Consider the following 27,500-nt stretch of genomic DNA (forward strand, 5'->3'; position numbering starts at 1 on the left):
ATATATATATATATATTTTTTTTTTTTTTAGTGATCGATGAGATTTCATTTTAAAGTCTCTGAAAAGCATCGACCCTATTCTTTTGATACGGCTTACAAAGTAGAAGATCAATTATCGTTGAAAGGAAGTTAAACTCGATACAAATGTCAATTCAGTCCCAATTTTTTTTTTTTCTTTTTCCTTCGCACTCGACTGCTTCTTCTTCTTCTTCTTCTTCTTCATCATCTTAAATGGATTTTATCGAATAAATTTTTTTCTTCATTTTCTTTAACGCTGTACACTTAATAAAAAAAAAGATAAAGGAATCCTCAAAAGATACGAGAATTCTTGTCCCACTTGACTATTATTCCTTTTCCTAAGAAGAATACGTAAAAATCAAGGTCGTCATTCGGAATATTCGAGATGACGTTGCTAGTTAAATCATCCGAGAGAACACGCTGTGGGATTGATTACCGTGAAAAAGAGAAAAAGATGGCTTTATATCTACGTGCTGATCGAGGATGATTACTACTCTTCGTTTTCCATCACACCAATACCGACATATCGATTATTCCTGTTACAGTTAATCGTACGGAGAATGATGATTCTTCTCTTTGGTTTTCTCTCATCGAAATTTATCGAGCATATATTTTCTAATCGAATGCCCCGCAAAACTACTAAAACGATTCTCGTCAGTCAGATGAAAGATGCGATCTTTGAAGAAGAAAAAAAAAACACAGAGAGAGAGAGAGAGAGAGAGAGAATGAAAACGAATAATGATATATCACTTTTAATAGAAGCAATATTACATATTTAATATATATATATATATATATATATATATATATATATATATATAATCAATATTTAAAAGTATGTGATTACAAAATTACAACACAGATATGCGCTTAGTTAATATTGTTTAATACGTAATAAAATTATTCAATTTTTCATTAGATTTTGTAAAAAAGAAAAAAGGATAAAAAAAAAGGAAATTATGATAATCCAATTCTGTCATTATTTTTATTTTCATATTAACACAATAGATAATAGAATGTTTGTTTCTGAATTTATTAAAAAAAATTAAATAATGCATTGTGAAGTTAAAAATTCACAGTTTAATATATGTGTTTTTGTAATTTTTTTTTTTTTAAATTTAACATATTTGTCAATTATTTTTTTCCCGATTATTTGCAATTTTCTCAAGCATATTTTATAATCTCTCATACGATATATTTTATTTAGTAAATAATGCAGAGTTATTCGTCAAAAAAATAAAGAAAATTGTATTTCGTTTTCCGGGTTTTCTTCGTGTATCTAGGAAAAAAAAAATGTGGACTGGCTGATCGTATTATTCACGGAATAGTGAATCACGATGGTCTGGTAGTATGTGCGATAAGATACAGGAACGAACATGAAATACATATATACTTGTGCTTTCATGAACGAGCCATACATGTTTAAACGATTTCTACGGTCATTGTGAAAAAAAAAAAAGTATATTTACCATCTCCAATGTATTCTTCTAATTTTTAAAGTTAATCTTGAAATAAAATATACGGATAAATTGGAATAATTCATTTAACAATACTGAATAAACTATCTCTCTCTCTCTCTCTCTCTTTCTTTCTTTCTCTCTCTCTCTCTCTCTCTCTGGAAAGCATAATAATGTAAATTTTGTTCGTTCAGCTAATTATTCGTGTTCGTGTAGCTTATTAAATATAACGAAGTGACTTCATTAATAAATTTTTATAAATCACGGAACTCGAATCTTCCTCCTACGCGTATATTGAGTTATTTTATTTTGAAAAATTTGCGTATTTCAAAGCACATTGTAACTATTCCACCGAGTATATGTAAAGGTATTCGTGTAACGTAATAGCATTAGTACCAACGATAATCCAGTTGGCTGATAGCAAAACGAAATAACCGTTGGCTTCTATGTCGGCTCGTTGTGATATTTAAAATTTAGGAAAATGAGAGAGAAAGGGGGAAGAAAAAAAGAAGGAAATATAAAATGATTCCAAAAATATGCAGATAGAAAGAGAAAAAGAGAAGTGAAAATGAAAATTCATCTTGGTTTCCTTGAAAAGCGAAAAAACTAAGAAAAAATTGCAAAAATCTCTTTGAGTCACGTTTTCCGCTTGTATGTGTATATACATACATATATACTTGTATGTATGTATGTGTATATATATATATATATATATATATGGGGATTTTTATGTATCTTCAACCCTCTTGTTTAACCCCTCGATCAATTTCCTTTGCACATCGCTGACGATAAGTAGAGAATACATCCGTGAGATGCGTACAAATATGTTGTAAGAAATACAGAAAAAAATTTGATACTCGATATAATTATTATTATTATTATACGAAGTTTTATTTTTTTTAATTTTTTTCTTAATAAAAATTGAAATAAATAATAAATGTTACGTCGTATTTATGTCGTAAGAAACACATTCGTACTCCGTTCATTTCTTATCGCGAGATTATTTCTGACGGTAAAAAAAAAAAAAAAAAAAAAAAAAAAAAGAAAAAAAGAAGGAAAAAACAATGACATTACCCATGAATATTACAAGTATTAATAATTAAGAAATAATTAAATAGGAAATCTGTCAAGGTAATAATGAAAGTGGAAAGTGGAAAGAATGAGAGGGAAGTAGACAATGACGAATGATAGGGGGAATGATGGAAAGAGGAAAAAGGAATTGGTGTAAAAGAGAAGAGAAATAAGGTGCCAGAGAAAAGCTTCGTACGTGTTTCGTGCCAGAATGCTCGGCCGAACGATCTTCGCAATATCGTCGGATTCTCTGTGTCTCACGATATCCATTCTTATCGAAATCTTTCCTCTTGCATCGACGTGGAAGAGTCTCTTTGCGATTTTTCTAGACGTCTACCGAGAGATAGGGGAAAGACAGGAGAAAAAAAAGAAAAAACAGAAAAGAAAGAAAGTAAAAAAAAAAAAAAAAAAAAAAAAAAAAAAAAAAAGAAAAAAGAAGAAGAAGAAGGATACACATTTCCTTTTTCATGGTTTTCACGTTCGGATAAAAAGTACGATTGTCGGTATTGCAAATTTTTTCTTTCTTTCTTTCTTTCTTTCTTTTTTTTTTTTTTCTTTTTTTTTTTCTTTCTTTCCGAGAAACGACCCTCCCCGATGTCCCATTAACTTTCCTTTTGTAAAATTATAAGGAAAAGATAAAAGAGGATTAAAAAAATTAAATGAACATATAGAAGTGTAACAATCGTTCAAAAAAAAAAAAAAAAAAAAAAAAAAAAGAAAAAAAAAAAGAAAAAGAAAAAAGAAAAAAAAGAATGAATGAAGAAAAATGAGAATAAAGAGAAATGATTTACGACAATGCCATGATAAAATACATATATAATAGTTTCGGGAATTATTGATTGGAATTTTCTTTTTTTTTTTTTTTTTTTTTTTTTTTTTCAAATTGAAAGGTGGAAGTACCAATGGGGAAACGGAGGGGGGAAATATTTGATCGATATTCAAGTTCGAACGAGATCGCACCGATGGAATTTCAAGGAGGATTCAGAACGAATCAGAATCGTTTCGAGATCAAATGTACATACATCGAATCAATTTGATCTCGTGGATTTGTAACATATTATCCGAAACTAAACGGATATTTTTTCTCACTTCAAAAACCAAGATTTCGTTGAACGAATTCGTTAACAATAATATCAATTTCGAAATATTGTATCTCAATATATCAATTCTCACTTTAATGGCTCTTCATCGAGTTCTCTAACGAGGATAACGAACGACGATTAAATTTCGAAGTAATTAAAACTGATAATTCTCTTGGGAAATACGATAAAAGTCAGAGAGAGAGAGAGAGAGAGAGAGAGAGAGAGAGAGAGAAAATAGGAAAAGAGAATGATGAAAAATAAAGTAACACTATTACGAAATTGTTACGGTATCTAATAATACTTCATTTTCGGCTGTACTTTAAATCGTCTTTAAACAGCTGTTTGTCTTGTAAATTATTTTCACGCCCTAAGAGAAAATAATTTTTCTCTCTTGTTTCCCTCATTCTCTCTTTTCATCTCCGAACATATTTTTTCTAGATAATAAAAAATTTATATTTTATCGTTTTATATTGGTCTTCAAAAGATATATTTTTGTAATTAATTATGTTATGTTAACAATATCAACGTTTCTCTCTCTCTCTCTCTCTCTCTCTCTCTCTCTGTCTCTTTTTAATTTTTATATATTTTATTAGTTTTTGTATTATTTTCCTAGCATACACTATCTGTCTTTATTTATCTTCGACTTTCTCACTTAAAAAAAATGTATAGATTGTGTTATATAGGAAGAATGGAAAAAAAAAAGAAAGAAAAGAAAAGAAAGAAAAATGAGAGAAAAAGGAGGGAAAAAAAATGGGAAGAGAAAAGAAAAAAAAAAAATATATATATATATATATAGTGGAAGGAATTTCAAGACCTTATATGTATATTTATATAATCGTAGCTTCGCGATGGAACGATTTATCTCGCGGTCTCTCAGCAGATTTCAATTTAGATCCATTAAAATGTAAATTAGCGCGGGTATTTGTTCAGACGGTAGGGCCGGAGGTATGCTTTCTTCGGGGCTCTTCCTGTTGACTCGGCTCTTCTCAACGACCAATAGATGTTGGAGAATGAAGGGAAGGGTAGTTTACCCCGTAGATCTGACCTACGAACGAATTGTTAAGGGTCGCAGTTCGCTTGGCACCCACTTAATTGCCGCCGTCTCCTTGCGTTAAATGCTCTGCCGGTCTTTAAAAGGACCAGCGAAGGACCTTCCTCTAATCGCGAGATCTATCGAGTTGGATTATTTCGATTAACGATGTTACGAGAAAGGAAGAATAAGAGAATAAGTAAGAGTAAGAGAGAAAGAATCGATTTTTTCTTCGATTAGTAAAACGAATTTATATCTGTGTTAGAAAAACTTGACGAATTATACGAAATTGAAATTTCGATAAAACAGATTTCTATCAGGATTATTATAATGAAAATTATCTTTCGTCGATTTATATTAAATTAAATAACGTTTTGTGTTCGGTTTAGATATATCTTTTCATTTCTTTCTTTTTTTTTTTTTTTTTTTTTTTTTTTTTTTTTTTTTCCTCGTTAAGATATCGAAAATAATATTGGTATATTGTATAATATTTATTCGTTCGCTTTGATCTAAGAAAGATCCATAATCATTTATTTCGATTGACATTGTTACGAGAAAAATATAGAAATAGATAGAAAGGGATAATCGATTTTTCGTCGAACAATAAAACGAGCTTTAGTCGTAGATAATCATTCTTAGAAAAACTTGACGAGAAATGAGAGAAAATCCAGGATTCAATGAAACGGATTTCGATCAGGATTATGAATCGTGTTATCTTTCAACAGAATGACCGTAGTAACAATCTCTCTTTATATCCTTTTATTATTACAGAGTATATAATTCAATTTGGGAATTAGTTTATAAAAAAAAAAAAAGAAAAAAAGAATAAAAAAAAAAAAAAAAAAAGGAAAATAAAAAAGAAAGAAAAGAAAAGAATTACACCTTCTCTGTGTTCGTATTATTATCGTAATCTAGTTTTCTTTTTATTTTTATTTTTTTTTCTTCTTTTTTTTTCAAATTATCAGACTGATCATCGATTTCCGTAATAACATTAGCTTTATGTATTTTCAGCTTTAATTAATAGACAGTAACATGAAATGCATTCGTATATTGCATTTCAGGGCGCATTTGTGAAACTTAGTGAAACTTGGTGTAAACTTGACAAACTTAATCAGAATACATCTTTGATATTTAAACACGGGCAACGTATTATAAGCGAGATAGAACGATGCCGGTCATTATGGTTGTTATGCTTGTTATGGTTACGACGATTGTTATCATCGTGATAGCTTTCATCGCCATTAAGGTTCTTATTATGTTCGCGTCTATCAGGCCACGTAATAGCTATGAGAGTCCAGGATCAGCCCTTCGTGTTCTAGTTGTGGTTGTTTAATATCGTCAATGTTACGTCGACGCTTTTTCATATGCATGCATGATTTTGCCCGGTTTCATACGATCATTATCGTTCCGAGTATCTTGATAAATTGGTCACTTCGTTAAAACGTCATTAAACTAGAAGATATTATAGATAGATAGAGAGAGAAAGAGAGAGAGAGAGAGTCGATTATTACGATCGTAAAACGATTCTAAATATAATTCTTAAAAATTTAAGATATCATTTAATCGATCGTTATAATCATATGAGAAGTAATTAAAAAATCGTTCAATAATTTCCATTTAACATTTGACAAATATTATCAGATAAAGTGAAATAGAATTGAATTGAAAAACTTGGAAAATTTATTTAGAATTAAAATTGATTTTTAATTCTCTATTTTAATTTTCTATTTTTTTTTTTTTTTTTTTTTTTTTTTTATGAACTCTTTTGCTCAATCGTATTATACAATAATACAATAGGTGTCATACATAAGACAATAGGAGTTCTTTCGAAATTTAAAGATTAAATTGAAAAAAATGTGAATTCATAGTCGATATATGTACAATATATATGTACAATATAATCAATATAATCAATATATGTACAATATATGTACATTATATATATGTATAATATAATCAATATATGTACAATATATATATATATATGTATATATATTTCAAATTCTAATGACTATTATTCGATTTCACTCGCATCATCTCATCCGAGTTTTTTTTATCTTTTTCTTCACCTCTATCGATCGCATCGATATCAAGAGCATCTCGGGTTGCGCCGAGTGTCGTCGAGGGAGAAACCAAGCTGCGATTGGCCTATTTTTGACGATAATCGACGAGAAAAATCGTGAGTCTCGTAAGGTGGAAGCTGCGAACCACTCTTGTTCGAAAATATTGTGCTGTATTAAAAAGAAGAAGAAGAAGAAGAAGAAGAAGAAGAAGAAAGGAAAAAAAAAGAAAAAGAAGAAGAAAGAAATAAAGGAAAAAAAAAGGGGAAGAAGGAAAAAAAAGAAAATATATATATATAAGAAGAAAACAAATGGGGGGAGGGGGGAAGAAAAGCAGCTCGTCGTCTTTTTTTCAAGAAAAACTTTTCTTAGTTTAACAAAGAAAGAGGTTAAAGTTGACTAACGATTATAAAAATGGCAGTAAGGTTACAATGTTTTTTTTCTCGATATTGCTACGTCTGTTATTACAAGAAGTATTACCAGTGTTAAAAACAAGAAGAAGAAAAAAAAAATGAGGAAAGATTCGAGACAGTTGGATGATAGATCACCGATTGATCGACTTTTTAAACTTATCGAACAGGTGTTGCCGGACACAAAGAATAATAAATGACTTCCTCCCGTTCATCTCGTTTCTTCTGGAAAGAAAAGATCTAAAATACATATATATATATATATATATATATATATATATATATATATATATACCCACATACACATATATGGTATATACATTATAAACATTATATATGTATGTATGTATATATATATACATATATGTATGCAAGAATGAATGACGATTCAAAATCTCTTTTGATCATTATCTTTAATTTGATGAGAAAGGAAATCACTATTCGAAGATTTTCCTCGCGGCCAAAGTTTCCCTCACTCTTTCACATTTCTTTTGTTCTTTTCTTTCCTTTCTTTTCCTTTCATCAATTTTCGATGACTCTGAAGCTGGCAATTAACTCGAAACGCACGTTGTATCGCAAAAGGTTTTCCCTCGTTTTTCTGCTTTCCTTATTCTTTCTCTTTCTTTCTCTCTCTCTCTCTCTCTCTCTCTTTCTCTCTTTCTCTTTTTCTTTGTTCTTCTTTTTCTTTTCTCTCTCTCTCATAGGAACACGAAACGACCCACGGATCGATTTGCTATCGGCGAACAAACGAAGTTCGTTAAGTTTAACGCGTACGATCGGTACCATTATTTTCGAGAAGGGGTTTATGCCGACTCACGAACCGTATAAATGCCCGTGTGTGACGATGGATGGATTGGTTTGGTTAAAAAAAAAGAAAGAAGAAAAAAAAAGAGGAAGAGAAAAAAAGAAAGAAAGAAAAAAAGAAATGCGTAAGAGACGAGTTACGAACGTTTTAACAAGTCATTTACGAGCCAATTTGTCGCTGGTATATATTGATCTGTTATTAATTGCAATTAAAATGAACTTTAATCGAAACTTTTTTTTCTTTTTCTTTATTATTATTATTATTATTGTTATTATTATTATTATTATTATTATTATTATTATTATTAATATTATTATTATTATTATTTTCATTTTCTTTCGTTAATTAAAAGAGAACGTTACGAGAAGTTTGAATTTGAAAAGTATTTCCTTATAATTAATTATACATAGTTGATTTTAATTTTGTAAAAAGGAGAAACACACATACACAACGATCTGATTTAATTATTACTTGTTCTACGTGGTACATATGTATATTGACAAAGTACATTATAACTTCGGGACTAAAGTCAACGAGAAAGAGAAAGAGAAAGAGAAAGAGAAAGAGAAAGGGAGACAGAAAGAGAGAAAAACAAAATCAGAGGGAAAGAGAGAGAAAGAGAAAGAGAGAAAGAGAAAGAGAGAAAGAGAGAGAGAAAGAGAGAAAGTGAGTTTATTTCACAGTCAAAGTAACGAGCTATTCGTTGGGAAATTTGTCGGTCGTTTCCATGCACAACGAGAATGTAATTATACTTCACCGAGAGTTATTATTCGACGTTAAATCCTAGATTTTACACTATCACTGAGTAAAGTTTGATCGGCCATATCGTTGCCAACTTTTCATAATCTGTTCAATATGCGAGTACTTTGGAAATGAGGCTTTCACGGTGGTCGCTCGGGTAAATCCACGAAATTGAGATCTTAGCTTCGCGTTCATTCCGCGAGAAAACTTGAAAGGAAGGATTATCCTACTAGAATTCAAATAAAGGAAAAAATAAGATCGATAAAATTTGTAGAGATGTTATAATGAATTCATCATATATATATATAAAAATTACATATATATATATATATATATGTATTTTTTTTTTTTTTATTGTCAATAACATTAAACAGTATTGTTGAAACGAATCTTCACAGAATTGATGATATATTAGATAAAACAATAATGATTATAATACAACGAGCAATGAGATAATGATAATAATATAATATCAATATCAATAAATTTAATGTTAATAATATTGATAGACAGATAAATAGATTTTATTCATAATGCAAGAGAATGTATATTATTGTATCAGTTATTAATATATGAAAAGATAGATAGAGAGAAAGAAAGAGAGAGAGAGAGAGAGAGAGAGAGAGAGAGAGAGAGAGAGAGAGAGAGAGAGAGAGAGAGAGAGAGATAATAATAATCTGTTTGAATAGTTTAATGAAATTTAATATATTAATGTAAATTTCATTTCACGCAGGATCTTCATAGCGTCGATTTAGAAGAATTTAAACACGGCGGGACCAATATCACTGCCTTCCGTCTGGTTGATCCAGAAAAGCCAGAGATTCAGCGAGTTGTACAAGACTGGATCTATGGTGAGAAGCGTTATAATCGTGAACTCGACATGGGCCAGGCATCTAATAAGGTGAGAAAGCCCCAGCAGTTTCGGAGTTTCTCAAATTTATCGTTCTATCTTCCTAACCCCATTCTCCACAGAACCGGACTTACGGTTGCAAACTCAAAACCGAGCGTGTGCATTGATTAAATCATATTTCTTCTACAAACATGACTCGAATAGATATAATTGACTTCAATATATAATCATTTTTAATTCGTTAATTTCGATTAATTCAAGCGCCAAATCATCCTGACCTTTTTAAATTGTCACCATCAAAAATTTTCAATTATTCGATTTGACTTAATCGAATTGAAAATAAATAAAATGAAATTTAAACATTACGATTATAGAGGGTTTTTAATTTAATCAATATTTTCATTCATAAAGAAAATATTAGACGTAAAATTTTATTATAATGAAAAAGTAAACTTCATTTTTCATCGTTAATTTTCTATGAATGATACGATAAAAATATTACCATTTGAGATATGAATTAATTTCTTTCATCGGTCGTTTAAAAGAATTAACAATTAACTTTATCATTTCATTCGAAAGATATTTTAGAGATCGAAAATTATTTAATTATCTTGTTAAAACGATTAAACGCATAATCCATGAATCAATGAGTAAAGGGCCACGCAGTTACGAGATTTAAACTCTGAACGAGTCTCCGTAGAGATAGAAAATAGGAGAGAAATTTTTATCGAAAAAAACGTAGTAGGACCACGTCGATCGTTACAGAGCCCAACTGAGCGAAGTCACGATAATTGGACGTAGCCGATTGAAAAGTTCACGAGGGAAATTGAATTTCGTAGCTCGGTCGGGAGAAACTGCGAGAGAGAGAGAGAGAGAGAGAGAGAGAGAGAAAGAGACAGATAGATAGGCAGGCAGTGAGATACAGAGAGAGAGAGAGAGAGAGAGGGAGAGAGAGGGAGAGAGAGAAAAAGAGAGAGGAGAGAGAGAGGCTGCTGCTGCTCATAAGAATGCAAATACCGTGTGGAAGGCAAAGCTGGTGCTGATGGTGGTGCAATTGCAACGAGGATGGTACACGCCTTTTGGGCTAGTAAGCTTGTCGTGCGTGTACAAAGCCCATTGGAGAAGGGCTAGATCGAGCGAACTATTTGCCCAGAACTCAAGTGCACAAGGGAAACATAGATGCTAACGTCTCTAATTAAACAGGAATACCTAGCACGGTCTAGAGTCCCTAGCTATCCTCCAACCCTCGAACTATATGGACGAAAACGCATGAGAGTTCTAGTTCCATACGCATACCTTTAATTGTGTCTCTTCTCCCATATTTGAACGATACAATCTCTTGAAACTCTCGAAAGTACAAGTAAAGAAGGAAGGATATTATTGTTAAACTGAACATTTTATTACATTTTTTCCTTAGATTACATATAACGATATTAAAGATATTTAATTATATCTATTTCTGATAATTTTGATTAACGAGTATTATCTCTTTTTATCATTAAGATTTTCTTAATAACGATATCATTCTAGTTTCCACGGAATTCAAACGTACACGTATTAATTGTAAATTGTGCCTGAAACAAGGCAACGCTCTATAACCGATAGAAAAATTCTTCTATTGTTTTACATAGACAGTCAAATAGAAGTACAATAAAGCACGGTGGTATTGAATTTTAAAGATTTTTCTTTTTCATTTTTTTTAATTTATTTTTCTTTTTGTTTTGTTTTTTGATTTTTTATATCAATACACAACTGCGCACGCAACTACAATTATTGACGAGTGTGGTACGGAACATTGATTGTTTTCAGGCAGTATAATATCACACGAAGTATTTCAGAAGGCTCGATCGAATTTAATTTTGCGAATAAAGAAAAATCTATCTTTAGCTCGTAGTTAATGTAATTATCATCGTTTAAGGAACGATCTAAGATAATTGTAAAAATTTCTTTTATGACGGAACATGATAGTTTTGAAATAATTTTGTTAGAACGGTACGTTAGAAGTTAATGTGCGTGTGATGTTTGCGAGAATCGATTTACAAGATAGAACGAGCTGTTAGTCGTACGTCTCATCTTGGAAATAATCTTGATGGATGGAATGAAGGAAGAAGATGGAGAGTGAGAAGGAAGAAGGAAGTCATGGATAGGGGAAAGGAAGAGGGAGAAGGGCAAGAAGGTATGGGAGAAGTTAGGAGAGTAAAAGGAGTTTACATCGTGAGAGAGTATGGTCGAATCGAGGGCGATTAGTCATTTGCTCGCAATTAGCGACTATCGCACGAGATAGTCATTGCCAACCGTAATAAATCGTTCGTTTGGGTTAACGAACACGCGATCTGTCTTCGAAAGTGCGACTCCGCTATACTCCGTCACGTTTAGATCGGATCCGAATGAATTCCAGGACAATGACGCGAAGACGATAAATCTACCCTCGCGAATCCTGCCAGTTTGCGAACGGATTCGTACTCGATCTTGCTCTACGTGATATCTACGTAGGATACGTATATAGACATATAAATCACATGTTCGATAGTGGATTCATTCGTTGGATGATCGGATTCGATGGAAACGGAAGTTAAGAGATCACGATTTTGACGTTACGATTGTAAGAAGAGAACGCAAAGTAAGAAAAATTACTGTTATCCAAATGAAAAGGATTTCAAAGAAAAAAAAAAAAAAAAAAAAAAGAAAAAGAAAAACAAAGGAAAAGAAAAGGTAGAAAAAATATAATTGATCGAAAAGGAAAATTGATAGATTTTAAAAAGATTAAAAAGGAACGTCGACGTGTACGATATATGTATAATAAGATGACGTTTAAATTTCCTATTAATTTATTGTTAGTATTGATTATAATCAACGCACATTATGCAATTATAGTACTGCAATAAAATAATCCATAGATCTGAACGTTTGTATCGATTAAATGAGCCATGTCACAAAGCTCACACACATACATTACATATAATGTGTAACCAGGTTAAATCTATATATATATATATATACGATTGAAGATGGATAAAAGGTCGCTATCGTGGATGATCGCCTATTTTCAAATTCTCCGGGTTGACAGTATTTGAATTACGAGATCGCGGGAGCTTATTTATGACGAATAGGTAATAAATTACATAATCAACTGTATCGAGAAATATCGAACATTAGTGTATAAAGTATTTGTTAAATTTGCGTAAAATTTTATTAAAAAGAATTTAAAAAGTATTACAATATAAAGATGAAAAAATTTTTTTTAATCATTTATCAATAAACAATGATTGGTAATAATTGTTTTATATTTCAATTGATTTAATTAATTACATATTTTTTCTTATTATTATCTAATATCTAAATGTTGAACTTTAATTACTCATGTCCTTTATGATATAAATAATCTCATTTGATCATTATTACGGCTAATCTATTTGTAAAAGGACAAAATTAGAAACTGTTTGGTGTAACAGTGATGCGTTCGTGGTTGTCCCATTCAGAGAAATGTTAATTGGTAAGTGTAATGAACGAATCTCGGACACCTTGAACGAGTTTCGCGAAACAAACTCGAGGATATTTGGAGAGGAAATTCTAGGAGTGAGGCTAAACAACTCGAGCGTGCAATTAACGACGGCCTCGAAACCTGCTCGGTTCTCGTTCGATGGCCCACAAAGGTCCACAGATTGTGGATCGTCTCTTGCATCTGCCACGGCAACATTCGAAACTACCGAAAAGTTGAGAAAAGCGATGCCCGACATTTAACCGTTTTCCTACGTAACAGACAACATCTGCCACCGGTTAGAAATACTTTTTCTTATCCTTAAAACCAACAGAATTGGGGATATCCTAGGTTTAGCCAATAGCACCCGTTCGTAACAAGTTTCTCGGATAACTTTTTGCCGACGCTGCGTGATACGTCGTTATGACGGTGTTGAGAGGAGGTTGGATAGGGGTTTTTGAAACGAGCGACATTGGCACGTGCGACACTCTGACGACTATCTTGTATCGTTGGTTTTAGCTGACAATGTAATTATTCCAAGTCATGATCAGGCAAAACGATATTTCAATATTTCTTATTCCTAATGTAAAATTATATACATGTGTGTGTGTGTGTGTGTATACACATTAATCATTATAATTATCAAATATCATATTATCTGAACGTATCTAAAAATGTTATTTCGCATGATCGTATTGAGTATCATATTTTTATAGAAGAAATATATATATATCAAGTTTATCGTGCTTTAAAAAGACAAACAAATGCATCGTAATATTACGAATGATATTAATCATCGATATGAAAGAGAAAAAAAAAAAGAAACAGAAAAAAAAGAAGAAAAAAAAAAAAAAAGGAAAAACTATTAGCTTTCATCAGATTTTTATTTGATCAGAAACGTTAAAGAGATGGAAAATGCTGGGATTCCAAAGACTAGTTTTAGAAAGGAAGAGGCGAACAGATAGCGCTGGAAGTAACGGGTAATGAAGTGTTGCCCTAAGGGAGAATACCACATAGTATCATGGGGACATTTTGCCTTTTGCCCTTCCTTCCTTCCTTCCTTCTTTCCGTCATCCTTTTTCTTTTTCTTTTTCTTTTTCTTTACTTTTCTTTTTTTTTTCTTTTTGTCCCTTTGCCTTTCGTTCGTTCCTTGCTTTTCAGTGAAAGCCACGTTTGCTCGTTTGATCTCTGACCTGTTCATAATGTGATGAAAACGACTGTGCTTATTGAGGGATGGAAGATCGAGGTACTCACTTATACACACATACACACACATCTAATATATAATATATATATATATATATATTCGTAAGCTTTGAGATTTTTGGGCGATCTTGATTTCAAGATTCCCTCGAATTTACTCTTTGAGAATGATTTTGCTTAATTCCCAATAGATTCTTGACATTTTCAAGATGACTGAACATTGATCATACTTTCTCCAAGTAGATAAATAGATATAGAGAGAAAGATAGAAAAAGAAAGAAAGAGAAAAATGTGTATATACCTATATATATATATATATATATATATATATATATATATACCTGTGTATGTATGTATGTGAAAAATGAAAACGGATTTTCTATAATAGTACATTGACATAGTGATTAAGATAAATCTCGTTTTACTTGGGAACATCGGTGAAATGCTGGCACGGTGTGAATGGGACTTATTGCGAAGAGTCTCGCATGTGGTGAAGGTTATGGGTAGCTTCGATAGAGACGAGAGATCTATAGAACCAGAGGACCATCTATCTTTTTGGGGAAAGGATAAACGTGGATGGAAGGCATTGAACCGATCATTCTGTCTCCGTCGGATAGTGAAAATTGCAGTTTCCATTAGAATCTTTTATCGTTATATATTTTTTAATTTCTCTCTCTTTTTTTTTTCCCCCTTTTTTTTCTCTTCTTCTTTTTTCTTTTCTTTTCTTTTTTTTTTTTTTTTTTATCATTTAATACGATAACAATTCGAAACGATTATTTCCAGGAGGAAATAAAAATTATATAACGTCATAATACTTTCCATTGTCATCGATTTATTTACAACGAATGCAATTTGTTAAATGCAAATTAAAGAATTAAATTGTCATCGTTCATAAACTCGTCATCGACATCATCGTAATAAACTCGTACGGATTTATTTGAAGAAATATTTTCCAATCGAACGTCAAAATTTTTTCTTGTTTCGTCCTTTTTTTCTTTTCTTTTCTTTTCTTTTCTTTTTTTATTGTTTTTTTTTTTTTTTTTTTGTTTTCAGATAAATTTGAAACGAAAACAATTTTAATTGAAAAAAGAAAAAAGAAGAATATATAGAGTAATAATAAAACGACAATAAACTTAAGATATACTGTTCTATAGGAATTATCTATTATAATAAAAGAATATTATTAGTGAACAGAAATAATTATTAAAACAACGAATATTACATTATATATAATTTCTCCTCTCTCTCTCTCTCTCTCTCTCTCTCTCTTTCTCTCTCTTTCTCTCTCTTTCCTCCTGTACCTTATATATGACATATAAAGATATATATGTCGTCGACGATATCACAACGATCGTCTCGAATCACTTGGCACCGGTTCAGATCAATATCGAGACGATCAAGCGCCATGCGATAATATTTCTCGAGCATGGCGCGTCCACGAAAGCACGCGTTACAACGCATCGTGGAATTTATAAGATTATTACGAGAGGATAAAGTATCGCCGTCAAAGTTATATGCGCGTACCATATGCGAGAGGGTCTATGGCGAAATAAATCTCAGATCCCACTTTCTTCATAGCCGACGAGATAATCGATAAAACGGAAATGACGTGGATATGTTGAATCGATTATATGAAAAAACAAAGACGCAGTAATTGAACATACTTTGTTAGAAAGTTTGAAAATTGTTTTTTCTTTTTTTTTTTCTTTGCTTCTTTTTTTGTTTACTTCTTTTTTCCTTTTTTTTTCCTCAATTTATTTATTTACTTCTTTATTATATAAAATTATTATTATATAGATGTAATTTTCTTTCGTATCAAATTATAATATAATTGTTAAATTTTTAATCACAAAGGGATAACTCATTTAAAATAATTCAAAATTGTATTTATCTTTGGATGAAATGCCTAATGCTTTTTTAACATATTGTCCCGAATATATAATATTTAATTACATTTTATTTTATAAAATCAATTATCGATATGATCATTATCCGTCACATGTTTCTTTCTTCGTAAAATGCATTATTAAGACACTTACTTTATTCTATTTCATTTTAATTGAATTACGTTAATAATTATCATTTGATTTGATTTGATTTGATTTTTTTTTTTTTTTATTGCATTTGAACGAATATTTGTTTATTACGTGTTCATTAATTTGAATTTTCACTTTTTGTATTTAAAATCTTTGACATTCGATTTAACTGTGATTAATAATTTTATATTAACATAGATTAAAATGAGAGAGAGAGAGAGAGAGAGAGAGAGAGAGAGAGACTATGTATTATCTATGCATCTTACAAATCATTGTTATAATGTAGAATTACGAATGAGCTCAAATAGTATTAGTGACGCAATTATCAAGGAGATAAAAAATAAAAGAAAAAAAATGAAAGAGAGAGAGAAAGAGAAAAGAGGGAGAAAGAGAGAGAGAGAGAGAGAGAAAAAAAGAAACAGAAAGAGAGATAGAGAAATAGTAGACACAGCCAAACTAATTATCTCGATCACATCCAACGATTCACCGATATATTGATTCAATTAAGGATGGAACTCTGGATGAGTCGTTGTTATCGACAGGCAGGAAATATAACGTGAAAATTTTTGTTACATCGTTTTGTAAGAGGACACTCTGAATGTCGAACATGCTTTTTAATTTTTATACGAATTCTCATCGGAAATAATTCAACGTGTCAATTCGAGGGAACGTTATCGTCCAACCGTCCATCAAAAATGTCTAAAGCAACCAAATTTTTTTTTTTTTGTCGACATTAATATCGTCATAATTATTAAATTTAATAAAGTTATCCTCGTTAACGTCACGGCTAACATAACCACGATGAAAAAGTTAAAAACATGGATGATGAAGCTCCGTCGTTTGTTGCCTAATAAATCGTTCAATAATAACAATAAAAAAAAAATGTCTTTTTGATTAGATCGAGAAAATGACAAGACACTTTGAACGTTGATCTGTCATTTAAATTAATCATAGTTTTATGATATCGTGTTATCTTTCTTTTTTTTTTTTTTTTTGTTTTTTTCATTTTTATTTACTTTGTCAATTGATAAAAAGCTCGAGTAAACTTTGACTTTGATATACTCGTGGTAATCGATTTCGATAATATCTCACGGCTATTAAATAAATATACTACGTTCATATTTATTTAATAATTTTTCACAGGAAAATTTATGCTCTTCTTTTTTCTTTTTTTTTTTTTTTTCTTTTCTTTTCTTTCTTGTTATCTCTAATGTCACTTAAATAATTGTTATTTATTTACTTTCTGTTACATGTTCGGTTACTAAAGAACAATCTGACGTGCATAAAGGTAAGAAATGAAATAAATTTCCTCTCGATATCCATACAATCCATTGGCGTCATGTAAAGTGCTTGAATATGCATCTAATTGTTTCATTGTTAGTGAATTATTAGTGGTCTGAGCGTGTTCGATTCTGATCATCGAGCAAGTCCTCCATCCAAATAGATAGCCATGCGGGCGCCAATGCGGAAATGGATATCGAAAGTGTACGTACATACTCGTTACTCGATAACATCAAATTGCACGATACTACGATCGTACATTTCCCTTCTTCCCCGAATATTGCTTTTAAATGATCATTATTAATCGATACGATCAATTTTCCGAAGAATATAGAGGATAAAATGAAAACATAAATTGTCATTTGTTTGAAATTATTTTCTTTTTTCCCTTCTTCTTTTTTTTTTTTTTTCTTTTTTCTTTTTTCTTGTCTTGTTTTTCTCTTTCTTCGTCAAAAAGTTGTCTATCTTTCTCTCTCTCTCTCTCTCTCTCTCTCTCTCTCTCTCTCTCTCTCTCTGAGATTTAAATACATTATTGTTATTTTATTTATTAGAAATTTTTTCAATGCTCCGATTAAATTGATATACGAATATTGTTATATCGTTATAAATGCTTTTGACTTGGCAAATTAAAATTAAAATTAAAATTAATGTGATAATTGATCGATCGTTAATAAACTCGTTATTACATTATCTATAATAAATATAGTAATAATTCTTATGAAAATTTTTTGACAAACTATTTACGTTTATATTTTCGTTAGAGAAAAAACTATGGAATAGAATACGAATTAGATCAGTCGCGTGTTTGTTAACGCGTGTTCGGATTTAGTATATCGACTTTATTTCGTAAATAGTTCTCACTCGTGTCGACGAGGGCTCGTAAAGCCATGTAAGGATATTGGCTCTCCCGAATGTTGGCTCATATATATATATTTATATATATATATATATATATATATATATATATGTATGGCCACCCAAGCAATATATACGACACGATATCGCTTTTTTACAGCAGACACTAACATATAACGTGAGTTACGAAATATGATGAACCGGAAGTTGGAGACATCAACCAGTCGTGAAATTTCATCGAAAAGGAAAGCAGATTTATTGTCATCTCATAAAGACGAATATTTCATCTCGTGTATTTTCGTTTCTTCCTCTAGTTGTTTTTTTTTTCTCCTCTCTCTATCTTTTTTTTTTTTCTTTTTTTTCTTTTTATTTTAACCTTTATTACTTCCATTGCTCTCGGATTTCTTTTTACTACTTCGTAATTCGTTAATTCGTAATTTCGAATTTTTCAGACTGAAACCTCTTTGATGTACGATGCCGTACATCTTTTTGCAAAGGCATTACACGATCTGGATACTTCTCAACAGATCGATATTAAACCACTTTCCTGTGAATCAACGGACACTTGGCCTCATGGATATTCCTTAATTAATTACATGAAAATTGTAAGTACATTTACCCCTTGACTCTTGTATATCATAAATAATTACAATTATTATCAATCGAAAGAATTATCATTATCATTTGTCATTATTCTCATTTCTTCGATGCACTTGAAAATATATTTTTAAATGTTCCATCAAACAAACAAACAAACAAACAAACAAACAAAAAAAGAAAAAAAGAAAGAAAAGAAAAAAAAAACAAAATTGTGATATAAATTATAGATACGATCGATTTCGTCGTTTATTAATTAATTACATGAAAATTGTAAGTACATTTACCCCTTGACTCTTGTATATCATAAATAATTACAATTATTATCAATCGAAAGAATTATCATTATCATTTGTCATTATTCTCATTTCTTCGATGCACTTGAAAATATATTTTTAAATGTTCCATCAAATAAACAAACAAACAAAAAAAGAAAAAAAGAAAGAAAAGAAAAAAAAAACAAAATTGTGATATAAATTATAGATACGATCGATTTCGTTGTTTATTAATTGGAAGAAACACGAAAGGGATATTGCAGGGAATATATTTTGAAATATAATGAAATTCATTTTCTCATATTATAATTATTGATTTGCCCTATAGGTCCTCTATAATGTAATCAGCCATTATGTATATACAAGGATATGCCTAATCTGACTCATTAGAGCGCGTGTATGTAGGTAATGGATGCCATGTGCATGATAACTATAGTGTGGCTTAGAGAACGTGAACACAACAACGGATCTATGCATTCTCTCTCTCTCTCTCTTCCTTTTCACCCTTTATCATACATCCCTACACCTTTATTCATTCTCTCTCTCTCTCTCTCTCTCTCTCTCTCTCTTTCTCTTTCACTGTACAACAGGAACACGGAGCGATTGTTCAACAGAACAATGGAAAGTTACTCCCGTTTAAACGAAGCCGTCGTACTCCCTTGACAAATTGTCGCTTGTGGTTTTGCACCGTTGAAACCTGTCCACTGCCTACAACGCTTATATCAGCCACACCAATTCGAAATCTACCGTTCAGTTTGATCTCATCTTCTGGTTTCCACGTTCCATGAAATTTTCTACGTACGAATTATTTCAACAATCTTCGAAATCGATCAAAATTAAAATTAATCATTGTGATATAATTTTATATTACCTCGAATGAAATGAAATGAAACATTTTTTAAAGATTTAAAATTTATTATCCGAATAAAATGATATCCTTTAATATAATAAAATATAATATAAAATATTTAGAATTATTGATTGTTATAGACTTAATGTTACTTCGTAACATTCTCGTCTAATCAATCAAATAATATTCATGATTTGACGATTGTAATCAACATGCTCGATAATTAACAAATCATTATCGTTAACCATATGTCTGTGTTGTGGTTTCTATCGATTACGAAGATGTCCTCCTCTTTCCTGTTAACTCATTGAAATGAATTTTCATGATATATTACCTTAACATATATATTTCTTATAATGATAAAAAAAAAAAAAGAAAATGATTATTTGTTTGCAGGTCGAAATGACCGGTTTAACCGGTATCATTAAGTTCGATCATCAAGGATTCCGTTCGGATTTTATTCTTGATATTATTGAGCTTAATAATAAGGATGGTTTGAAAAAGATCGGTACGTGGAACAGTACAAAGGGTATAAATTTTACGAGAAGCTACGGGGATGTTTATACGCAAATCGTCGAGAATTTACAGAACAAAACCTTCATCGTGACAACGATATTGGTGAGAATTACTTTTATATTCTTCCTCTTCTTCGTTTGATTATTTCTTCTTTTCGTTTTTTTTTTCTTTTTTCTTTTTCCTTTTTTCTTTCTTTCTTTTTTTTTTTTTTTTTTTTTTTTAATTAAGAAACAAGAAAAAATTCTACCTGCATTTTTAATCTTTCTGATTAAGGAATTACATTCAATTCGTATAAATTATATTACGATTGGTAATGCAATAATAATTGATATAAATTTTATTTCATAAAATTAATATGGCAGAATATAATGGAAATGAAAAAAAAAAAAAAAAGAGAAAAAAGTGAAACTTCTTAGAAAAATTAACGTCGCGAATGATTACGTATAATAAATACAAATTTCACTTTTTCATTAATAACACAGAAAGTAATTAATCCAAGGCAAACGCGAAAGCAAGCCAACCCCTTTTCTTTTCCACTTCCTCGTTCCACTTTTTCTTTTTTCTTTTTTTTTTTTTTTACCCGTACGAATGAAAGATTGAGCAAAGAGGGTGTACAGGAGGTCGACTTAATTGAAGTTTTCGCGAAGCTCTCTAGGCGCATTACTTATTCTCGCGCTAATTGCGGCGACACATAATGTACTCGCTAATGTATTAACCGTAGAGAAACTCACGGCAAAATACGGCAAGTTTTCGTGAAAGTGCAAAGCCGCAAAGTTTAGCGAGAAAATGCCTTACGGTTTATACGAAACTCGATATCATCATCATGTAATAGCATCTGTAATAAAAGCTTAAAAACATTTATCTGAGAATACGTTCGAAAGAAAGAAAGAAAGAAAGAAAGAAAGAAAGAAAGAAAAAAACGAAAAAAAAGGAGAGAGAAAAAACAATAACAACAACAACAACAACAATAATAAAATTCAAAAAATTTCGACGTTCCCTTTTGCGATGTGAAACATTGAAATATTTGTTTCAAATGTTGTCGTAATTCGTTTAAACTAATTGAAAGTTCAAAGAGATAAGAACGAGAATGCGATTTTCTTTGCGAACGTAATAAACTCTGGAAGCCTTCCATTGTCAGTTGTAAGCTTTTTCTCTTTCTCTCTCTCTTTCTTTCTCGTGTACACGTACACATATGTACTATATATACATGTAATATGTTTTTCACTCTCGAAGACGTATAACACGGTCGCGTTAGTGAACATATAAAGCGTACGATGACTCGGTTTTAACTACATTCCAGCGTTTCGTCTTTCAAAGCACGCAGCAGTAACCAAGTAAAGCTGCAAAACGAATTCCTCGGATATTTTATAGAGCACTATATATATATATATATATAAATAAATATAGAGCACTATATATATATATATATGTATATATATAAATATATACGTATACAAAATTATTCGCATAAAGAGCGTTACGAACTATTCTCATTTGTATGCCTGTCAAATTTCATTTTATATTCCTTCATAATAATCTTGTATAGGGGATCTTAATTATTCTTCCTTTCTTTCTTTAATTTTTTCTTTTTTTTTTTTCTTTTTTTTTTTTTTGTTTTCTCTTTGGTTCCTTTCCCCCCAAGAGAAAAAATAAATTTAATATAAAATTATAATTCTATTTTAATGAAATTATATAATATAAAAATTAATTTATCGAATTTTTTATTAACAAAAATTTGGATAAAACTAAATTTTCTATCTGCATACGTTTACATATAGGAAGAGAGAGAGAGAGAGAGAGAGAGAGAGAAAAGAGAGAAAAAATCCAATGTGCTCGTTTCGTGTAACTCTATGTCGATAAAATTACGGTCGTTCCTCTTTCATATTTTTTCCCCCTTTACGATTTTATATCTCCCTTTATCTGTGAAAGTTTAGCACTTCTCCCATTTAACTCTCGCATATTCGTATATTTCGACGTACGAGGAACAATTCCGAAGATAAGGAGGCATAACTAGCTTTGCTTCGAAGTTACTCGGATGTTCGTAATCTTATATCGTTCGTTAGTAAATTCCTTCTCGTCGTTTTGGTTCGTAGAATTTTGCAATTTCACGCTTTACGTTAAGTTAACCGGCAACTCAATATGCTTATGATAGAAGCTAGAAACATACAGATTTACCTCCCCTTACTGATACAAATCTGTAAATCTGTATTATACTTTTTATCTTCTCTAAAAAAAAAAAAAAAAAAAAAAAAAAAAAAAAAAAAAAAAGAAAAGAAAAAAGAGAGCAAAAAAAGAGAAAGAAAAAAAAAAAAAAGAGACGGAAATAATAAATAAATCGAGAATTTTCTATTCCGTAATATATAATATTTCTATTAAATCGAATTAATTGCATGAGCATTTTTCATTCTTTATATGATTCATAAAATAAGTGCCATTCGATTATAATAAACTTTTCATTTATATAACAGTAATTATTTAAGAAACAATTTGATATAATGCGTATTTATTCGTTATGAGTATTTATAAAATATTTGACAGATCTATCGTATTATACAGACAGATGAATAAATATCAATTTATAGTAAAGAAAAAAAAAAGAAAAAAAAACAAAAAAGAAGTAAGAAGAAGAAGTAGTAGAAGAAGAAGAAGAAGAAGAAGGAATATTAAAATGTTCGAATCGTAAAATTTTCACTTGTATAGTATTGCATATGTATTTATGCAATAAAAAGAAACAATTTAATAATCTTTCATTTATTTTAGAGAAATTCGAGTAATCGTTACGTATGCTCGTTAACCTACAGAGTGCTCCGTACTGTATGCGGAAGGATTCGAGCGAGAAGCTTAGCGGAAATGCGCAATTCGAGGGATACAGCGTCGACTTGATTTACGAGATATCGCGAATCCTCGGCTTCAATTATACCTTCAGACTAGTGCCGGATGGCCGTTACGGTTCGTACAATAAGCAGACCAAGGAATGGGATGGGATGATGAAGGAGCTTCTAGACCAAAAGGCCGACCTCGCCATCGCTGATTTAACCATTACTTACGACCGTGAACAGGCAGTTGATTTCACAATGCCTTTTATGAATTTAGGTAGGTATGATTAATCATTAACATATTCTTCTTTTTTTCTTCTTCTTCATTGTTTTAAATAAGACATAATATCAACAAGATTCCCTTTAAAATAATTCCAATATCTTTTGTCTATATTCTAATTTATTTCTATCTTTAAATATGTATATATATATATATATAAATGTATATAAAAAAAAAATTATTTGTCTATTATTTATTCATGTCATTTTATAAATATTAAATTGTTGAAACTTTAATATTTCATTGATATAATATAAAATAATTAAATACGAATATATATATTGAATATTACGAGATAAAAAATTCTAATTTTTTCTTGAATAGACAATTTTCTTAAACGAATCATTATTATTTTTTTTCTCTTTTTTCTTTTCTTTTTTTCCTTTTGTTTTTTTTTTTTTTTTTTGATTGAATAAGAGATTTTTCTTTAGACGATTAGTAGAAAATTCGTTTGAATTTTCAGGGATAAGCATACTTTATCGTAAGCCGATAAAGCAACCACCGAATCTCTTCTCGTTTCTCAGTCCATTAAGCCTTGACGTTTGGATCTACATGGCCACAGCTTATCTAGGAGTGTCCGTTTTGTTGTTCATTCTAGCAAGGCAAGTACAAATTCTTTGGGGGTTAAATAACTTTGATCATATCTTTACCGATAAATAAAGAGGAGAGAATGAGAGTGAGAGAGAAAGAGTGAGTAATAAAGATGAAGTGAAAATAAGAGAGAGAAATAGAGAGAGAGAGAGAGGGAAAGAGAGAGAGAGAGAGAGAGAGAAACATATATATATATATATCTATATATATATATATATACATTTAGATATATTATATAAGAGTCCTTTTAACGAGATGCCAATTAACGTGAGTTTAATTGGACTTTAATTGGGATCGTAAGAGTTTGAAACTCTCGTTTCTCGGAGAAATTTGTAAAACGAAATGGTCGGTCAGTGACGAGTTTAAAGAGTTGAAGCTATTTGCATCATCTCTGATGGTTGATGCGTTTAGATTCACACCGTACGAGTGGTACAATCCTCATCCATGCAACAAAAACCCGGATCATCTGGAGAATCGTTTCAAGCTACTCAACTGCCTCTGGTTCACCATTGGATCGTTAATGCGGCAGGGTTGCGATATTCTGCCAAAGTAAGCTCTCTCATCACAGAGGTGTATGTCACCCTGTGTATGTATGTGTGTATGTGGGAGTATGTTCGCGCGCGCGAATCGTGTGTATATAGGTGTTTATGTATATATCTTTATATATCTATCTATCTATCTATCTATCTATCTATCTATCTATCTCGCAAAAGATCATTGCTTCGTAGATACTGTTTAATTGTTTCTAATATTATCAATACTTTTTCTTCGATTTGTCTTGTTCTTTCCTTTTTTTTTTTTTTTTTTGTTTTTTTTTTTTTTTTGTTTTTTTTTCTTTACTCGACAGATTAATAAATCTATTGTCATTTTTCTCACGTTAATTTATGGTCATCGAAATTTTGCATGTAAAAATAGTAATACAAAATATATAACGATATGACGTTAAAAAAGTATTGATCTCTCGTTTCTCTTTCTGCAAAATCATTTCAATTACATCATTTACAAATTTTAAATTGCATTATCATCCGATTGCAAAGGATACAGAAAAAGAGAGAAAGAAAGACAGACAGACAGACAGACAGACAGACAGACAGATAAACAGAAGAACGAAATTAGTCTTTCTCTCTCTCTCTCTCTCTCTCTCTCTCTCTCTCTCTCTCTTTCTTTCTCTTTTTTTTTTATGTATACTTTAGAATATAACATCGTAAAGCGAAAGACAAAAATTTTTTTATGTGAACAGACACGGTCCCTTATATTTTTTAGCTTCGTCGAAAAGTTCTCAAGAGTTTGGCTGGTTGTACGAATCGTTGGGAGAAAGGGGGTGGGATAGGGTGGAAGTTTGATCAGTTTTAAAAAAGTTTATATAGATTCCTATTCACATTTTCCATGTGTACGAAGAAGTTGTTTCTTTTTCTATTCGAACTTTTCTAACTTCTATAGAATTCATATTTTTCGTCATCGCATACATATATATGTGCATCGTACGTACTTCATCAATTACTCGCGAGAGATCACGCGTCTTTATATTTAAATTTTTTTACATTACAATTTCTTCTTTTATGTTTCCTCTTCTCTTTTTTTTTTCTTTTTTTCTTGCGCGAAGAAAAATTCCAGACCAATAGAAAAAAGAAAAAAGAAGAGAAAAAGGTGGCAGAAAAGAAAAAAAAAAACAAGAATAAATAAAATTGAACGAATAGCAAACGATGACCGTAGAGATATCCCTTCGTATATATATATATATATATATATATATATATATATATATATGGATATACGTAAAGGGAAAAATTCAGAAACGAGCTTAATCTATCAGAAATAAAATTAGGATAGGGAACTTCTTTTCGTCGGAGTAATTAAGAAACCGATGATAAAGAGAAAATCCAAGAGAAAATTAATGGTATTATTGTGAGTGATCGAGGACAAACACTATATTCGTCGAAATAATTACGTGACAGAAGGAAAAAGAGAAGGCAGAAGAATGAAAGAGAAAGTATATCTGTCTGCTGCGTGCGTGTACGTGCGTGTTTGTGAGAGAGAGAGAGAGAGAGAGAGAGAGAACGAATAAGGAAAAGAAAAGAAAAAAAAAAAAGAAAAATGAACAAAAACAGATCATTAGAAAAAAAAGATTCCATCGATCTAATCCCGTCCCTTTTTTCCTTTCACGTGTCCGCAGGTTCAGCCCCTACGAGTGGGAGAATCCCCATCCGTGCAACGGACAGTCTGAGGTCCTCGAGAATGAGTTCACCCTGATGAACTCGCTCTGGTTCACCATAGGCTCGCTCATGCAGCAAGGCTCTGATATAGCGCCGAAGTAAGTCAATGAAGTGGCACGGAGGAAGATGATCTTTTTTTTATTTTCATGAAAAAAGCAGTTCGTCGAAAACGATCGATAGAGGCGGGCTCGATCGAGGGACAAGATTTTCTTTTTCTTGTCTTCTTTTTCTTTTTTTTTTTTTTTTTTTTTAATAAATTCTAAAAAACATCCAAGCTTTTATCCCGTTTGTCGTTTTCCGTATTATTTTTTAGATATGTTCTAATATCGAACGCGATAGTGTGTATGCTATATCGTAGGCTTGCTGCAACAGATTGCCTATATTAAACGCGATCATTAAGTGCTTTTGCTAATGCTTCAATCTGCCGTTTCTCTCGTTCAGTTTAGCCGCTATCTATCTGTCAATCAACTAATCATCCTCATTAAGATCGATCATATATTTCAACAATAAAAAATTAAGATGGATGATATCCTACGTCTTTTCTTTTTTTTTTTTCTTTTTTTTCTTTTCAAATCTGTTATCTATCTACTACACGTAAGATCGGTAGACCGAATTCTTGAGGATACTGGAAGAAAGTAGACAAACACTTTTCACGTTGAAATTATTCAGTATTCCTAAGTGTGTACCTTCTTGTCGGAACTGCTAGACCCTTGCTTACATAATAGACGTACTTTTACATTTTACTTCTACTTTGTTTGGCAAAAGAAAAAAAAATGGGAAAGAGAGAGAGAGAGAGTGAGAGAGAGACAGAAACAGAAAATGTGTGTGTATGTATGTATGTGTATATGTGTGAGACAAACAAAGAGAGAGAGGGGGGGTGGGGGGGGGGGGGAACAAATGAGAGAATTTGAACGTGAAAATATAACGACCGTGAAAAAAATACAGAAAACATGTTAATTTGATTTCCATGCAAAGTGAATCCTGT

The 27,500-nt window shown here is 30.9% G+C and overlaps 1 protein-coding gene across 17 annotated transcripts in view; it reads left to right on the forward strand.

Annotated features, from left to right (window-relative positions):
• Positions 1-27,500, forward strand: part of LOC124954537 (glutamate receptor ionotropic, kainate 2) — a 219,317-nt gene that overhangs the window by 180,312 nt on the left and 11,505 nt on the right. For 9 of the 17 annotated variants that reach the window (XM_047507630.1, XM_047507627.1, XM_047507631.1 and 6 more), the window contains 8 exons: positions 9,408-9,575; positions 17,509-17,529; positions 18,830-18,982; positions 20,496-20,717; positions 23,417-23,708; positions 24,175-24,313; positions 24,714-24,851; positions 26,476-26,613. In XM_047507630.1, coding sequence (XP_047363586.1) covers positions 9,408-9,575; positions 17,509-17,529; positions 18,830-18,982; positions 20,496-20,717; positions 23,417-23,708; positions 24,175-24,313; positions 24,714-24,851; positions 26,476-26,613 — 1,271 coding nt within the window. The remainder of the gene's footprint in view (positions 1-9,407; positions 9,576-17,508; positions 17,530-18,829; positions 18,983-20,495; positions 20,718-23,416; positions 23,709-24,174; positions 24,314-24,713; positions 24,852-26,475; positions 26,614-27,500) is intronic. The other 8 variants (XM_047507620.1, XM_047507625.1, XM_047507617.1 and 5 more) reach the window with 7 other exon arrangements.

Source organism: Vespa velutina, chromosome 15 (assembly GCF_912470025.1).
Source record: "Vespa velutina chromosome 15, iVesVel2.1, whole genome shotgun sequence".
Taxonomy (NCBI): domain Eukaryota; kingdom Metazoa; phylum Arthropoda; class Insecta; order Hymenoptera; family Vespidae; genus Vespa; species Vespa velutina.